General features: G+C 40.0%; 1 protein-coding gene across 11 annotated transcripts in view; it reads left to right on the forward strand.

Moving 5' to 3' along the window:
- Cyrib (CYFIP related Rac1 interactor B) overlaps positions 1-12,924 on the forward strand; it is a 140,844-nt gene extending 127,920 nt beyond the window's left edge. For 8 of the 11 annotated variants that reach the window (XM_047554304.1, XM_047554311.1, XM_047554315.1 and 5 more), the window contains 6 exons: positions 337-414; positions 2,520-2,636; positions 3,481-3,560; positions 4,698-4,824; positions 6,458-6,528; positions 10,373-12,923. In XM_047554304.1, the coding sequence (XP_047410260.1) occupies positions 337-414; positions 2,520-2,636; positions 3,481-3,560; positions 4,698-4,824; positions 6,458-6,528; positions 10,373-10,436 (537 nt within the window). In that variant the 3' untranslated portion in view covers positions 10,437-12,923. Of the gene's footprint in view, positions 1-336; positions 415-2,519; positions 2,637-3,480; positions 3,561-4,697; positions 4,825-6,457; positions 6,529-10,372 lie in introns of all 11 variants that reach the window. The other 3 variants (XM_047554328.1, XM_047554297.1, XM_047554331.1) reach the window with 1 other exon arrangement.
- Positions 12,925-18,609: the final 5,685 nt, after the last annotated feature.

The following is an 18,609-nucleotide window of genomic DNA, read 5'->3' on the forward strand; positions in this document are numbered from 1 at the left end:
CTTTCATTCAAAGCAAGTGCCTCTCTATTCCTTTTTGGTTTTATTATTTGGTAATGTTAATTTTGTTTTATAAATAAGCTTTTAGTGTAAAAAGGAAGGAAAGTATACTTACTGCCCATGACTGAAAAACAGCCTGTGTGGTTTTTATATGTACAGTAAGGATTGAGTACAGTATTTTAAGACTTACTGGGTGGATATCAGATTCATTCTTAAAATGACATTACAAAATAGACAGCGTTCACTTAGCTAGTTAAAACTATATGTAGTAGTTTTTCACTTAAATTTTACATTAGTGTCTGGTTAATAACATCTTTTTTTCATAAATGTCTTCTTTAGATGACAAATCCTGCCATACAGAATGATTTCAGCTACTATAGAAGAACGTTGAGTCGTATGAGGATTAATAATGTTCCAGTAAGTAAATACTCTGAATTAGTGGGTTGGTAAGAATAACTCCTTTCTCAGTCTGTTCATTTTATTCTTTTTATTTGTTCATTCATTCAGTTGTTACAGCTAGTATTAAAGTTAGTCAGTAATTATGGACAACGACAGCTGTGGAAGGAGAGAGCAAAGTGTAGCAAACCATGTGGTATTTGCTTGTTTTTCCTCTTAGTCTTTTGAACTCCCACCACTACAGTAAAATTGCTTTTTGTCTATATAACATCGGTAATATAACTTTCTCTGTGTATTCTTATTTTAACTGTACAGAAACTTTTAACATTAGTGGTTATGAGGTTTTTTTTGTCCCCATGTTCTTGGAATGGAAGACTCCTGGAGAGAAAGTGACCTGTACTAAGAGAAATAACTGATGTTGACAAGAGAGGAGAGTGAGGTCATAGACTGTTAGCACATCTGCACCTCATTATGACTGAAGAAAAATGACTTCTGGGCCTGTTCCTTGGCCAGTACAGCTTGTCATCTGTTTTTCTTCTCTCCCCCACCCCACCACACCCCACCTCCTATTACAGGGGTTTGAGCCCAGGGACACTTTACACTGAGCTACATCCCTGGCACTTATTCTTTTGCTCTGAAGCAGTGTCTTACCGCCCTCAAACTTAGGATCCTTCTACCTCAGCCTCCCAGATTGCTGGGATTATAGGCCTGGACCACTGCCCCTGGTCCTTCTGTTGGCTCTAGGCCTGTTAATCTCTTGCCATCCTTTTTAAAGCTGCTTAGTGCTCTTTCTTTTCTTTTCTTTTTTTTTTTTTTACTTCTGAGGAGTTAAATATCATAAGTAAAACATTAGACAAGAAGAAAATATTATTTCCTGCTCTTTTTTTTTTTTTTTTTTTTTTTTTTTTTGAGAACCTACATGTGATAATTGTAAAAAGAGAAATTTCAAAGAACAACCCTAATCTCAGGTAAGTAGTTTAGCAGAGAAATAGTATAACTGTGTAAGGAAGAGCATAAAAGATTTTTAAAAAATTTTTTCCAGTGGAGCCATTTTTTTCATTGAAAAAGTACTTATGAAGTAACTGCTCTTAAGACAGGCACTGGTTTGGAGGTAGTAATTTCTCTTCTGTGAAGGATTCATTCTGTCTATGTTTGGCTTTATGTAGACCAGTTCCTAATGTGAAGTTGACCCTTTTAATAAACAATCTTACTGTATCCATTCTTGCCATAACTAGAGGACCAAGGACATTTAGAGACATCTGTACTGTTTCTCAGTAATTATAGGTAAAGCCAATAGTTTTCAAGTGAGTTATCTTTCATTTCTTCCCCATTCTCCTACCATTTTTATCACAGTTGAGTGCCCACTCCTCCTCTTGTGCACAGTCATTCCACAACAGCATGACTTATTTCTGACCTGCATCTTCTTCCTTTTTGATATAGTCTACCTGCTATCTTTATTTTCATTAAAGAATTGACTTACTGTTCCTTCTAACACTGTACATGGTTCCCCATTACATTTGGAAGGATAATAAAACTTAAACTATCATTTAATGCACTCTACAATCTGACCCCAACTCAAGTCTTTTGCTAGTTGCTGCCCCGCAGTTACACTGGATTTGCTAAAATTTACTCCACCAAGGCATTTGAAAGCATGTTTTTCCCTTTGCTGAGTAGGAGGAATACCTTGCTCATCTGTCATCATTGTAAAAACCTGACTCTTTCATGAGACCTTCTTACTTTCTTCCAGTCTAACTTAGTGTTTTTCTCACTCCCTTTTTCTGTCATTGCCTTTTTAACATGGTGGACAGGATACAATTCGTAATCATCTCTCCATCCTCCATAGCATTTAGAACAATTTCTTATATGTAGTAGAAAGTCTGTCAAGGTTTTAATTTTTTAATATCATTTAAGATTTTAGAGGTTAATCTTCTAAAGAAATTGCTTACTATCAGTTGTATTCTTTTTATTTTTAAGCAATACATAAGTATTATACACGAGCATCTGAAATGTAAGTTTTAGGGGCATTTATTAGATTAATGAGGTAGGCACTATCTTGGTCCTTTTTAAATGTTGCCATGTTTAATAATTAATGAACTGATATCAGACACTCTTACTTTTTTATGCAGGCAGAAGGAGAAAATGAAGTAAATAATGAATTGGCAAATCGAATGTCTTTGTTTTATGCTGAGGCAACCCCCATGCTGAAAACCTTAAGTGATGCTACAACAAAATTTGTATCAGAGGTAAGTATTGCCTAGGAAAGTGTTCATTGCACTGATACTCTTCCACCTGTTGCAGACATGATGATCACAGCAAGTTCCATGACCTTAAATACCATCTCCAGACAGATTTATACATTGAATCCTAACCTTTCCCTGAGACCCACCTACACGTCTGCCCACCTGTTGGCAGTCTCTCACTGAGGTATGGTAGATGCCACATGATCGCATGGCCTAATCGAACTCTTGGTTGTCTTTTTCAACCCTGTCCTTTTCTGTTCTTTCCTTTCTCAGTAGTGCCATACTGCAAACAAAACTTTGATATTATCATTTTAAATTCCTTTCTTTACCTTACTCCCCACATCTACTCCATCAACTGGTCATTTTGACTCTTCCTCGAAATATATTGTGAATCTGAAAATCTAATCCACGTTTTTGCTTCCACCATCCTGTCACCTGCATCCGAGTTGCAATTGCTCATCAGTCTTCCACTTTTGCCCCCACAATAGTCCCTCGCCCATACAGCAGCAAATAATCTTGAAACAAACCCCATTCCCTCCTTCCTCTGCTTAAAATGTTACCAGTGCCTTCCTAGTACCCTTAAGATAAAATCCTAATACCACTTGACGTTTCGAGCCTCCAACCTGTATCTGTATGGCCACTGTTTTTCTCCCCCAGCTAGCATGTAAGCGCATTTTGGGACAGGGATATCCCAAGTTCAGTAGGATGGTGCCAGTGCTTAGAATTTAGGGCATTATTTAGGAAGTTAGGAGTAGGAACCAGATAATAAATTTGCTTATTTTTCATATTATGCTAACTTTTAAGTTATTAAGTAACTTTGTTACCTTTTTTGTTCTCACACTTACAGAACAAAAATTTACCAATAGAAAATACCACAGACTGTTTAAGCACCATGGCTAGTGTATGCAGAGTCATGCTGGAAACTCCGTGAGTATTTTATAAGCTGATCTTTCACTCTGACAGTACTTTGAAATGAAACATACCCAAAAGTGCACAGTTTCCAGTAAGACCCCAGACCAGTAAGACTCATCGGCTGGTCTCTTAGAAACAGGAATTGTGTGGTGGTCTTTTGGGCAGGGGAAGGAGTAAAGGAAAAGCTTTAGTTATGCCTGTTACAAACATTATTTCTCTTGTTTAGAAAAAACCTTGCCTTTTTGCCAGAGGGCTAGAGTTATTCTTTATCCCTTTCTCTCCCATTATTAGTTCCATTCTTTTTTATATTTTTTTATACTTCAACCCGAATTCTCTCCTCAAGCATTTGTGACGTATGGCACCATGTGTACTGATTGGATTTTCACATCAACAAGCAGAAAGAATACCTTTTGGATGGATTCTTGAATAATACATGATTTTTACTAGGTAACCTTTTGTTAAGGTGGTACTTTTTGTAAAATAATATTCTCTGCCTCATCTTATTGGAAAACCTCATGAAGCAGGAGGACAACTTTCATCTTTCTCCTCCTCCTCACATCAGGGAATGAGGTCTTGGGAAATGAAGGAGCTCATGTGTGATGGCCAACGCACACACATCTGGATGTCCCTAGTCTGGACCTGGACACTCTCTGCTATGCCATACTGCCTACCATAGAGACAAAAGTTCTATTTTCTTTTTCCCAAATTAGAGAAGAATATAGTTAAATTTTAGTAAAGTTCAAATCCAGCAATATGATAATACATTTAGATCAAGCCAGCCTCTAAAATAGCTTGCAATTTTATACTTGCTCTATTAAGCTAGTGACTTTTCATCATATTATTGGCAGAAGTCATTATGTAATACTCATTCCCAAACTGTTACTTAGAGGCTACTTTTGATTACTCTAAAATTATTGTTGCCTGTCAAGGGGAAGGCATAATATCCTAAGGTAGGTGCAAATGGAAATTAGAAAACATGGGTGGAAGCTGTTCCACCACTCCTTCTCTCTGGGGACCTCGTTGTGGAGAAGAGGGCTTAATGTTAACAGCCCTATTAGAGAACGAAGGAGTAAGGCAATATCAACTGAAAGTGGAGCAAGCTAAGAGTTTTGTGATGTGCCTCAATCCATCCACATCTTTTCTGCCCTCTAGGGAGTATAGAAGCAGATTTACAAATGAAGATACAGTATCTTTCTGCTTGCGGGTAATGGTGGGTGTCATAATACTCTATGACCACGTACATCCAGTGGGAGCATTTGCCAAAACTTCCAAAATTGATGTAAGTTACATATTATTTTATACACTCCCAATTTCTTACATGAAAATCTCGGGCTTTAATTTAAAAAAAACTGGCAGTCTGGACTCTTAACAGAACCTGATTGTGATAATGATGGTTTTTTTCATATTCTCTGCTTTGACCATATTTCTGATAGCCTGTTTCCAGGTGGAGTTAAATGATTGAAGGAGAACTGTATTATCTGTAGAATATTTCCATAGGGTCCTTCTACGTATTTGACAATATAAATAGATAATCAAATAAGTGAAATTTTCAAATCATGCCCTTCAGTTCCTTAGGCCAAAGACCACTTCAAAGAAAATGTTTCTTTCAAAGTGTATACTAGAAGTCAGCAGTGGGCTCCAATAAAAAAGTGAAAGATTTTACTTATTTTCTCCCCCTACCCATTCATAATAATTTGTGATTATAGCCAGAACTCTGCTTTCATTGTCTCTGTAAAAGTTTATATTAGAAGTCATTTTCTGGTTTCTCTATTTTTATTAGAGAAAATAATTTTTTTTATTATTTATAAATAATTATGTAAGATATTTTTTTTGGTCACCCTCTCACATTCAGTTTGTCAGCATTGTTTGGTGAGGATTGTCTACTAGTTTCCCCTTTTTTTAATTTTTTTTTTATTTTATTGTAAACAAATGGGATACATGTTGTTTCTCTGTTTGTACATGGCGTAAAGGCATACCATTTGTGTAATCATAAATTTACATAGAGTAATGCTGTTTGATTCATTTTGTTATTTTTTTCCCTTCCCCCTAGTTTCCCCTTCATAGCTAAGTCAGGGTCTTAGCATTTGGGATCTCAGTTAGAGATTGCCAGCCAGTCTTTGTGCCTTCATGTTCTTCTGTCTAATGTAAAGAAAAATAAGTGAACATTTATTGTGTGTTAACATGTTCCAGGAGTTTTGCATTTGTTTTCCTGTGTCACCGTGAAAATACCTTTAGGATGTATTATCTCCCCTTCACTACTAGAGCAATTGAAGTTTAGGATATTAAGTAATAAAATTTTAAAGAATGGTAGAGCGAGGAGGGTAAACCTGCATTCTCTGGCTTCCTAGGCTTGTGTTCTTTGCACCATGCTATGCTTTTTCACAGTAACCAGGCTAATCTTTGTTAAGTGCCATCTTCTTTGAGCTGTTCTCTGTTTTAGCAGCCTATAGTAAGTCCCTGTGCCTGGCCTCTGTGACTCCCCTCTCAGTTCTGCAATATTCCTATCTGCCTTCTGCATAATGGGAGGCTTCAAAAGTGCCTCTGTTTTCTTGCCAGCATATCAATTCTGTCCTTTAAGTTGCTACTTAAGCAACTGGGAAGTCTTTTCCAGAAAGACTTCCCTTAGCAGTTTGCTTTTCCTTAGTGTGGGTGGTACTTTAGTTTGACTGATTTAGTTCTCAAAAAGTATGTCTTACTCACAAACTGAAAATAACTACTAGGTGTAGGGGTGTGTGTATGTGTGTGTGTTTGTGTGTGTGTATGTTTCCTGTTCTAAGAATGAATGATTTGGCATTTTTAGTATGTAATCTCTCAAGTTGTATATTTATGGTCCTGATTTATTTTAAGTTTGTTTTATTGTTTTGAAAATGAATGTTATATAAAAACTTTTTTTTTTCTCTTTTTTTCCTTAGATGAAAGGCTGTATCAAAGTTCTTAAGGACCAACCTCCTAATAGTGTAGAAGGTCTTCTAAATGCTCTCAGGTGTGTATGTACACAAACATATGTATAAAAGAAATGGGTTAGGAAAATATTTGAAGAAAATGTTTCAAAATGTGAGTAGTATGGAGTCTACCATTTCAGCCCAGTGGACGCTCTAAGTGCTTTTATTAAGGTGATGGAAAGTCTTGTAGAAGCATTGACTGCCTGAATAAAGGAGTTCTATTCTAAACGAACATTAGAAGGATTAGGAACTTAGTTTAAATTTTTTATAACGTAAAGCAATTTCAACCATAAGCCTGGTGTTTTGAATTTTTTCTCTTGAGGTTTTTACCAATACAGTGTTGTCTCTCCTTCTTGGGTTCTTTTCTGGATGCTCCCTGAGTCTCATCCTGGTTCCTTCATGCCCTTTTCTTTCTACTTTGATGCAGCAAAAGAAGGAAATCTTCTGTTAAAATGAAGAGGAAATTGAGATCTAGGAGGTTTGGTATTATTTTGTCACCTTGAAGGAGATGTGCTTCAAAGATGAGTTTAGAAACTTAGAATCCAGTATTGTTTAGAGTTTGAGGGTAGTTCAGTTCCTTTTTCCTTAGTGTTAGGACAAAGGAGTGTTGGAAGGGAAGGATAGAGTGAGGAGGGGAGGAGGAGAGTTACCCACTAGAGAGGCAGATGGCATCTGTCAGCTTTGTTTAAGCTTCTTTCCAAAATATAATGGAAATTAGAAAATAAAATTTTGTGATAAAACTCTTGAACTGTTTGGTTCTTAGTGTATTCAATATGTGGGTCTTCTGTTTCACTTGGGAAGTTTTATAAGCTTTATCATTATACTTGGATGCTTTGTAGCATTTCATAGCTCATAAATTGACAGTGCAATTTCATATGTAAGGCTGTTCTTCACAGCTCAGTTAGATAGAGGTGTGGGTATCAATATTGATAGTATCTCCACTTACAAGCTTAGAAATTACCTTGAGCTCTGCAAAATCAGAGATCATACAGCTAGTAAATGTTGGAACCTGTTTTCAAATTCAAGATTTCTTTCTTTTTTTAAGAGACAGGGTCTCACTGAGTTGCTTAGAGCCTTGCTATGTTACTGAGGCTGGCTTTGCGATCCTCCTGCCTCGACCTCCTGAGCTGCTGGGATTACAGGCATATGCCACTGCACCTGGCCAAATTTCGTTCTTGATATTCCATATACTTTATACTGTCCCTTTAAGTTTTGGGTTTATCATGTGTTGAACTTTAGTGTGCTTCTAGATCACCTGGACAGTGAAAAATACAGATTCCCAAGTTACTACCTTCAGAAATTTTTTTCATTTAGGTCAAATTGGACTCAGGCACACCCTGGCTGATATTTTGAAAAACATTGCTTAAACTAAGTTGACCCAGCCTTCAAATGCTTCACTCAGCAAATGAGATAGTGTTAAGGAAGTATTTTATAACCCCCAAAGTAATATGCAAGTGCTATTTAGAGCCCTACAATCTAGAACTTCTCTTTTGCAGGGTTAATGACCAAAAGATTTTAAATGGAAGTATAATTGCATCTATGTCCATGTGTATGTTTTGAGTGCTGTTCTGCAGTAATTATTTGTGTAGTATCTCCATTTTGCAGTATTGCTAATAAGACAAAGCAACAGGTCATGTGTACATTTTCCCTGTGGAGAAATGGAAGCAAATACCGTTAGTCATGAGAGGTTCAGTGGTAGATGAGTACCTTATTAAATTTAAGAGTAAAGGTAGGTTTCTTCAGTAGAGAAGTGTTATACATTTGGAAAAGGACGTTGTTTATGTGTGCAGAGAGAAATAACAGGCTTATTTTCACATACATTTGTTGTTATTGGCTTTTTCTTGATAAAAGAAAATGGTGCTGCAGTATGCTGCTGGACTGAATCTGTCCATGGACAGCTGAAATGGGTGGAAGCAGGGTCACATCCGCAGAAGAGAGACTTGTGTCATGGTAGAGGGGAAAGCACTGGGTTCTTTAAATGTCACAACAGTGGGTTGGAGTTGTGGCTCAGTGGTAGTTGTGGCACAGTGCTTAGCACTGTGAGGCATTGGGTTCAACTCAGCACCACATAAAAATAAATAAATAAATAAAGATAGATAGATAAATTAAAGGTATTGTGTCCATGTACAACTAAAAAAATTTAAATGTTGCAACATATTGCTGCATAGAAATACTTCTAACTCTTCTGCAGTAGATTTCTTGTGTACATTCCTAAGAGTTGGCTGTCAAAACTTTTTATTTCCTGACATATAAGTAGGATTATGTGTAGCTATATATGTTTATTTGCATATAGAATAGAAGGGTTCCATCTTTGCCCCATTAGTACCCATTTGATATAAATATTTCTTTGTAGATTTTTCTCGTTAGCCTGGCAGCCTACCTTTTCTTCCTTTCACAAATGTTGATTGAACCTCTGTTATGTACCAGTCACTCTGGTGTCTGTTCCATAGTATGAGAGCAGGTTAGGAGTCATTTCTCAGTGACATCACAAAGAATACTTACTATGTGTTTGTCTCTTTGCCTCTCCAAAGACCTGTGTGAGTACAGATACTTTAATTTTTTTAATTTATTTGAAATAAACTTAACAGTTGACTAAATTTCTGTAACACAGAAAGATCATCTATGTGAACCTGCTTAAAATGATCCAGTGCTTAAAAAGTTTATGTATGAAATTCTTGTAAACCAGATTAATTTCTCTCCAAAACATATCCCACAGTCAAGCACTGTGCACCTGTCTCCATTGCTACTAATCCAGTCAAGCCTTGGGCATCTTTTGATCCTAAGTAGCAGTAACTCCATGGATTCCCATGTGGTTCCTTCTCCTTACAGCACTGACTCAATAGCCAGGCTGATCCTATCAAAGCATAAATTAAGTCACATTACTCCTCTACTTAATGCCCTGTATTTGCTTTCATTGCATTTAATCTATAGACAACCTACTCTGGACCTCCACATGTCCTCCAGAACTGGGTTTCCCTTGTCTCTAACCTCTTGTCCCTCCCTCCTTTGCTCCTAGGCTAACCCTTTCCGTACGGGTGGTGCATCATTCTTTCTCCCTCTGCTCGGTAGTAAGCTGGAATGGTGCCCAACATGTAGTAGGATTGCTTATTGGATTTCAGCTGTTTAAAGGAATCCTGTGGTGAATCTTCATGCATTACTGCCGTTCAGTTTGGGGATTCTTAGTTTGGATTTGCATGCTGGAGTAGAATACACCTGCCTGGAAGTAAGGTTCTTAGAGATTGAGACATTTTAGAGATATGAGCTGTAGTCTTTGAGCTATTTTAGAGCAGAATAGAACAAAACTGTAAGGGACCAGCGTAGGTAAATATTTCAGGCTTTGTGGGCCACACGGTTTCTGTCACAGCTGTTCAGCTCTACCATTGTGGCATGAAGGTAACCATAGATAATAACATAAATTAATCAACTCAGTATGTTCCAATACATCTGTTAATACATTAACACCAAAATTTAAATTTCATATAATTCCATGTTAACATCAAATATTACTGTTCTTTTGATCTGATTCCCCACCCCCAGCCATCCAGAGTGCAAAAATAAATAAATAAATTTGCTTGATTCACAGGCCATGCACAAATAGGTAGTGGATTGGATTTGGGCCATGGGCCCTAATTTGCCAGCCTTTGTGATAAAGCCGTTACTTTCCTCTGAGTGAGAGGGTTGCCAGTTGTGTGCTTGGGAGTTGAACCAGTTGTTTTGGCAGGGTAGTTGTAACTAAGTGAAGTAGTGATTGGCTGTTCTGTTAGGTACGGACAGCCTCACCTGGGCAGCTACAGGGGGAGTGCCTGATCTCGTGAGAGATCTGCCCGACCAGTTACCTGATGCAGGTTTTGTTTAAGCCTAACTTGATCAAGGTTTTTCTTTTAGGTACACAACAAAACATTTGAACGATGAGACTACCTCCAAGCAAATTAAATCCATGCTGCAATAACCATTCTGGAGTAAGCACCTGCTGTAGACAGAAGACAGTATTCTGCAATGACTGAGAATGCACAGTTTTTTAGTGATTGCAATTACTATCTCATTTATTCTTGCTTTTATTTCTTTCCCGGTTCCTCTTCCCTCTTTTTTAATCATGTTCTTGTTCTTAAGACTTCTTTTCTGTGCCAAAATCAGTAAAGTTATACTCTGAGGGGACGTTGTCCTTTCAAACAGGCCATCTAAGGCAGCTAATTATGCATTGCATTGGGTTCTCTACTGAGAAAAATTCTGTGACTTGAACTAAATATTTTTAAATGTGGATTTTTTTTTTGAAAACTAATATTTAATATTGCTTCTCCTGCATGGCAAAACTGCCTACTCTGCTATTTAAAAACCTTCAATGACTTTATTTTCTACTGCCGCTTTTTTCATGTGCAGCCAAAATGAAAATGTTTAAATTAACTGTGTTGTACAAAGGGTACCCAACACAAAACTTTTTTTAAATTAGTTAAGACTTTTGTTTAAAGTTTTAAGTTTGCATTTTGACTTTTTTTAAAGGATGTATGTTGTGTGTTTAACCTTTATTAACTAACGTTAAAAACTGTGATGTGTGCGTAGAATATTACGTATGCATGTTCATGTTTAAAGAATGGCTGTTGATGATAAAATAAAAATCAGCTTTCATTTTTCTAAGTGTGGTTTGGTTTACTGATGTTTTTAGGCTGCTGAGATTTTCCCCATGTATAGTTTTATGGAATGCATATATACATTGCATAATTTTTACTTCTGTTAGGGGATAAACAGCTGGGTCTCTAGTATTGTCTATGTACATCATTTTAATTGCTCTTAAAACTGCTATGTATATAAGCCCAGGATCTTGTCATTAACTTGCCTTCTCTTCTTGATTTACTCTTTATGGACATAGTGATAGAAGGAAATGCACGCTTGCTTGATTCTCAGTTTCAGGAGTGAAAGGGCAGCATCGTGAAGCACAGGGTGTGGAAGGAAGAGCAGCCCTTAACATTGGGAGAAGAGTGAGTAGAAGAGGGACTTCCCAGGAGGAAATTGAAGTCCACGATCTCAGTGGTAGAAAACTAACTTGTTTTTTAGTGAAAGGTCATAAAACCTAAATCATGAAATCTAAATCTCTTGGTTGGGAGAAGCTGCTTGAAGGTTGTCTAGTCTGACGTGGCAGTAGTTTAATGACAGAGTATCTGAGGTAATACAGTTAAAATGGGTAACCATGGAAGTACATCACAGCAGCTTTTACAAAACCTGGATTCATCTGCCAGATCATGGTGCACACAGCTCTTCATACCAAACTCCTGCTGACTTACCTGGCCTCCTGCTCACAGTTCTCCCACTTCATACCCAGTTCTCCAGCCACGCTCAACTCCTTGCTGCTCACAGATTGCTCCACACACTTCCATAACTGAGCTGTCTGAAACCTGAACATGATTTCCTCTTTCTCCTCCTTGTCTAGCTGACCAGTACCAACTTTCATTGTTCAACGATCAGTGTATGTTACCTCCTTCATGAAACTTTTATTATTGGCATCTTTCTAGGCATCTTCTAAGAATATTGTAATGGGTTGACTAGTACCCTACCCCCATATACATCTGGAATCTATAAATATTACTCCACTTGGAAAAAGGGTACTGGCAAATAAGAACCTGGAGAGGACATCACCTTGGATTAAATTTGGCCCTGAATCCAATAACAAGTCCTTAGAAAAAGGACACACACACACACACACATACTCACAGGCACACACACACACACAGCAGAAGCTAGTCATGGAAGGATGGAGGCAAACGTGAGCAGTGTATCTACAAACCAAGGAACTCAAGAATTGCTGGAGCCACAGAAAACTAGAAGAGTCATGGAACAGGTTTCCTTGAGAGTCTCCAGAAGGTTCCAACCCTGCTGATGTTTTGATTTCAGACTTATGTTCTCTAAGACTGTATGTTATGTGGTAATTTGTTACTATTGCCCTAAGAACCTAATGCAAGTATCTTGTAGAACACCTCTGAAATATAACTGTACTTTGGGGTGTCTTTTCTGATACTAGGAGAAGCATAGTGTCTGAGAGAGGAGCCATGTCTTGATTGTCCTTCATTGACCCAAAGAAGGAACTTGCACAGTACCCAAATTTGAATAGGTGCCAAGTGAATGCTTGAACGGTGTGAATGGATACAAATAAATAATGATTGAAATAGATATAGTAATAACTGCTGTGGTCTGTTTGGTAACATAGTTCACAATCTGCATGTTGAAGAATAAGTGGGAAAAATCCCTTAACTCTAGCCCAGGGTTCAGCAAAAACTGACCTGTTCACCTGCCATCTGTTTTTGCACAGCCTGTGAACTGAGAATGGTTTTAAAAGTTGGAAAAAAGAATAATAAATGGTTTTTAAAAAGGTTGAAAAATATTTTGTAGCATGAGAAAAGTATATGAAATTCAAATTCCAGTGTTCACAAATAAAATTTTATTGAAACATTGCCTCACTTATTTGTTTATATATCATTTTTGGCTACTTTTGCACTGTAGCAGTAGAATCAAATTGTTACGGCCCTTAAGCTAAAACATGTACTTTTACTCTGCAGTCTGCTCATCCCTCCCCAAGTTTCCAGAGCAGGTTTATCTGAGAACCTAGAGTACTAGGAGCATGGTGCCATCTCTGCTGCCAGCTGGTTTCAACTGTAGTTCTGATATCTGCCATTCAGGTAGCCTGGAAACAGTCTCATCTCTGGCAACTGCCATTCGAATGAAGGATCATGGGGCTGGGCACAGGATCATCAGGAAACAGGGCCAGGATTAGTTGGCAGGGTCTGCCCTGCCTTCTGCGGGGGAGGTGTTACCTCGCTCTGGTGTCTGTAAATTTTACCAGGCTGGCCTCCTTTTAGCCCCTCATCTCTAAAATATCTCTGGTGTATCTCTACTCCTATGCGGGCTCTCATGTCTCTCCTCGCCATATTGGGGTCAGGCTTTGCATCATCTCCTACCACCTGTACCCATGATTATTCACTGTCCTGTTTCTGCAGTCCTCGACGTGGATCAGTGACAGCTCTCAACTGCTCACTTTCTCACTTTAGAAGATTCGAATTAAAAAATGTTCTGGACTAGCTAGGCATGATGGTGTATACCTGGAATCCCAGTGATTTGAGAGTGAGAAGGATCACAAGTTTGAGGGCATCCTGGGAGACTTAAAGACCCTGTCTCAAAAATGGGGGTGGGGAGGTAGCTCAGTGGTAGAGTGCCCTGAGTTCAATCTGCAGTGCTGTATTTAAAACAAAAAAGCCATCTTGGATTAATTAAATTTGTTCCAAGTATTTTATGCCTGTAAGGACAGTTGGCGTTTGTGCTCAAATGTAGGTCTTTTGAGTTGATATGCCATTCTGGTTCCATTTGAGATTGCAGGAACTGCCATTCCAGAAAGTCTTACAAAGTAATCCCTTATGGAACATTTTTTTTAAATCTTTAGAATAAGATCATGGAAGATATAATAGAAAGGCCTGCGGGTTGAATCAGGAGACCCCAGCCCCATCACTTCTCTGGAGCTGTTTTCCTCGTGAATACAATGAGAACTAAAATGATCTCTGATGTTGATTCTGTGTTATACACAACATGTGTCTTGTTTCTGCTGTCTGAAAAGGCAGAAGTAGTGTGAAGAGTTAAGCCCGGCGTTAGTCAGTGGACTGGAGTATGTTCTGTCCTCCCCAGGCTTTGATGAAATCTCTCCTCATTGATAAAAATTAAACACCTTCCTCTCAGACCGGGTTTGGTGGCATGTGTCTGTAATACCAGGCAGGCAGGATCGCCAAGTTTGAGACCAGCCTTAGCAATTCATCACCCAGGCCCTAGGCAACTTGGTGAGACCCTGCCTCAAAAAAAGGGACTGGGGGATGTGGCTCATTGGTTAAGTGCTCCTGGGTTCAATCCCAGTACCAAAACAAACCCTCTCTAGGGTGGCCCTAAGGATTACGCTAGCTGTGTCCTTTTCATCCTGTGCATGTAAGAGATGTTCAGTTTTCATACTGACTGTTCAGATATCCTGAACATGCATCGTTCTTCCTTTATTCAGACTAAACAACTACTGGTTCTAACTACTTAGTTAATGCTAGGCAATGCTGCACAATTTTTTTTTTCAAGTGATGAGGATTGAACCCACAGCCTCATATACGCTAGGCAAACTTTCCCACTGAACTACATCCCCAGTCCATTTTATCTTGAGGCAGTCTTGCTACATTGTCCAGGCTGGCCTCAAACTTGTGATCCTCCTGTCTCAGCATCCCAAGTAGCTGACATTATAGATGTGGGCCACCAATCCTAGTAATGCTGCACAATTTAACCCCTTAGAAATCCTGTAACTTAACAAAAATTTATTGCATGAGAGCACAAGTTTTCTAAATGGGCAGGTGATTACCTGCATATTTGCAATTAAAACTAGTAAATTGTTATTTCCTGCAGTGCTGGGGATGTACTCAGGGCCTTGTGCACGCTAGGCAAGCACTCTACCATTGAACTATATCTGCAGCCCATACAACTATTTTAAACATCAAGCTCCAATATGTGATATGTTGCCTTAGCACATTCACAAGCAATTTTTTTATCAATAAGTATTTAGTGAATAAGAGACACACATACCTTGTATCCTAGGAAAATAATTATGGGTGAGAAGTGCCAGTTTTCTGGGTACGCAGAAGGACAATTAGGATGGAGGAAGCTCTATATCTAGTCTGAATATTCTATTTTTTAAAATAATATTTTACTCGTTGATAGACCTTTATATGTGGTGCTGAGAATTGAATACAGTGCCTCCCACAAAACAGGCAAGCACTCTGCCACTGAGCCACAACCCCAGCCCACTAGTCTGAATAGTCTATTAACTGAAAATACCAGGATCTTTCAAGTTTCTCTCTCTCTCTCTCTCTCTCTCTCTCTCTCTCTCTCTCTCTCTCTCTCTTTTGGGGGGGGGGGTCGTTTTGAAAAATTCTCAAAGACTAATCTGTGGTATAAGGGAAATAAGATAGGCCTGGGTCATCCAACTACTTAGCTCTGTGACCTTGGTGGCTCCTTAAAGGTGCTGAAGTCTCAACTTCCTCTCCTGTAAAGCAGAAAATAGCATGATGGTTGTGAAGCCTACGGGAGACTTGGCACCTGCTGTGGAACTCGGTTACATCATCTTCTGAAGCGGACATTGTGCAGAGTTGTCAGGTTTTCACCCTCGACCTGTAAAGCATGCGTGTGGATTCACTTCATATGCTCTATTTTAAGGTGCTCAAAGCAGCTGGTCCATATCTCATTAGTGTTAACCCTGGGAGGATCTTGAGACCTTTGGATAGGCTGCTTCCATCTACGCTTCCTGAACACCCCCATCCCCTCTGGGGGAGCAGTGCCATAAGATCAATCTGCTTGGCCGAAGGGGAACCCTGGGGCACAGTCTGAGAATGCTGTTGTACTGGCAGTCTCCTGTACCACGTGCATCCCAGTGGGAATTAGTGAAGTGATGGCATGATTTTTGCCTAATGCCTGCCCACCCCACCCCACCCCAACCCTGTTCCAGATGTCAGTTTCGTAAGAACGGGACCTGTTTCCTGCACAGCTGTATTCCCAGTGTCTTGACCTCACAAGTCACTAGATTATATGGTAGCATGGAAGACACTAAGTGCCATAGAAAAATCCAGGTAGATTAGGAATGCTGGGTGGGGTACAATTTGCAATTTCCCAGGGTGGATGAGGGTAGTCTATTAGTATTATTCAGCCATAAAGAATGACCTTATAACAATGGCCAGTAAATGAATGGATCTGAAGACTCATCCTGAGTGAAATAAGCCAGTCCCAAAAAGCCAAAGGTCAAATGTTCTAACTAATATGTGGAAGCTAACCCACAATAAGGGGGAGAGGGGAAGAATAGATATATTCAGTAGATGAGAGAAAGGGGAATGGAGGGAAGGAAGGGGGATAGGAAAAGGAAAAGAGTGAATTGAATGCATAATAATTCATACATATATGAATATACCATAGTGAATCCCACTATCATGTACATCCACAAGAATGGGCTCCTCATTAACATAAGATGTATTCCATGCTTGTATAATTACATCAGAATTAATTCTATCATGAACAACTAAAAAGAACCAATTTTTAAAAAAAGATACCATGTGAGCCAAGACAGGAAGGAAGGTAGGCGTTTAACAGAATGTGGAAGGTGTCCCACGCAGCCCAGAGCAGGTGCAGAGGCCTTGGCACAGGAGGGGCTGGCGAATTTGAGGAGCAGAGGGGAGGGAGGAAGGTGCAGGCAGGGTCATGGGTCAGATTGTGGGAAGCCTTTAAGGCTACCAGGAAACTTGGGCTGTTATTCTGAGCCACTGGAGACTCAGAGAGGAGGAGTGACATGATCGATACATTTAAAACACTTCATTCCAACTTCTCTGTCAAGAATAGACAGACTCAGGGAGACCGTTAAACAATTGCCATAACTGAGGCCAGAAATCGTGGCAGGTGGTTGCAGTAAGCGGTGAGGAGTGCCCACAGCATATGATTTGAAGGTAGAGGCAGCCAACTTCTCTAGCAGACAGGAAGTAGGAGTGTGAGAGCGGAGTGCAGATCGATGCTAGGCCGGATGGAGGGGGCAGCTGGGGCAGAGCAGCCTGCTGGGTGGGGGGTTACTTCCAGGCCCCACAGGTGGTACCCTCTTCTGTGGGCTGAGGGCTTTGCCCACGGAAGCTTTGGCTGGTCTGGTCTGGAACAGGGACAGTATTTCTCTGGGGGCTTTGAGAAGCTGGGAAGAGCAAGGGGTGTGGAGGACAGACAGGAAGCCGAATGTAGAGGGAAGACACCCCTTTCTGCCCCTGACTCTGTGACTTCCCTGGATCCCATCTCCTCTATCCATAAAAAACCCCTAGGGTCCCACCTGCTACCTACAAAGGCTGCTGAGGTGACCCTGGCTTCTCTTTTGGAAGGCCCGGGAAGCTGTTCAGGAGTGGCATCTGCACACCAAGCAGTGACTTCTTTATTGAAGCCTCCATGGCGACTGACTGCCAAGCAACCCCTCTGTGTCACCTCTTCTGCTGGCCCCAAGCTAGCACCTCCTGGAGACTAGGCCTTACTGCTGAAAGGTGACCTCCTCTGAGCACAGAGGCTCTCCAGGAGGCCCAGCGAGGGGAGGAGGAAGGTCTGCGAGCGTGCTCGAGGAAACAAACTCAGAAGAGCAAGAAACTTACCGCAGGTCGCACTGCTGCTGACAGCCAGGTTCACCCCACACCTGTTGGTTCCAGAGCCTGGCTCTCTCTGTATTGCATGATTCTTCTCCACCTTAAATGATAGGAAACTTACCTTCCATAATGAATTTGACTTCACAAATACATTGTTGCTTCACATAAAGATCACTTCTGATTTCAGGCAAAGGTTACTGTTGAAGAAAGGTGTGTGCCCTGTGTACTGAAACATCCTTTATGGGTTTTCCACCACAGGGGAGGACGTTTGGTTGCCACTGTCCATTCCTTCCTCTGCAAAAGGACAGACTCTTGCTGGGAAAGAAGACAGGTCAATCTGAACAGTGAAGTTCAGAGGGCAGGATGCCTGACAAACCGCCGGGGGTGGGGCGCTGGCCAGAGGTCATGTTAAGCAGTGACCAGTGGAGCTGGGGGGCTGCTGGAGGCCAGGAGATGGCGGGGGTTGGAACTTCAGTGTGGATCACATACAGGGCCTCTAGTCTTAAGACAATGGATTTCTTCTAAATTACTTGCAGGTGCCTTACTGTTCCTGATTAAAACAAGGTGTGTGTGTGTTGTGTGTGTGTGTAGGGATGTCTCTGCACCCATAAGAGCAGTGTGCTGATTTGTGGATTGAATCACTTAATGTGAGTGAAGAATATCCATGTTCTTGCTTCCCCACAAGGAGGAGCCTGAGCCAGCACCATTCAGGCCAAAGAAACTCGGAAGGTGAGAAAGTATGGCCAAAGTGAGACACAGTGCATCTGGTTCCTCTTCAGGACTTGGTAGAGAAGGTCTGCAAAGATTTCCTTGCCTGAAACTCAGTTTTCGTTTTACCAAGCATAATTCACTAGCATGCACACAATATGTCACATTTGTAGCAAGTTTACATATATCTATCTCAAATTTTTATGCAAGGTAGTTCAAATGTATGCATAGGATTGAGAGGATAAACATCCAAATGTC

Source organism: Sciurus carolinensis, chromosome 1 (assembly GCF_902686445.1).
Source record: "Sciurus carolinensis chromosome 1, mSciCar1.2, whole genome shotgun sequence".
Taxonomy (NCBI): Eukaryota; Metazoa; Chordata; class Mammalia; order Rodentia; family Sciuridae; genus Sciurus; species Sciurus carolinensis.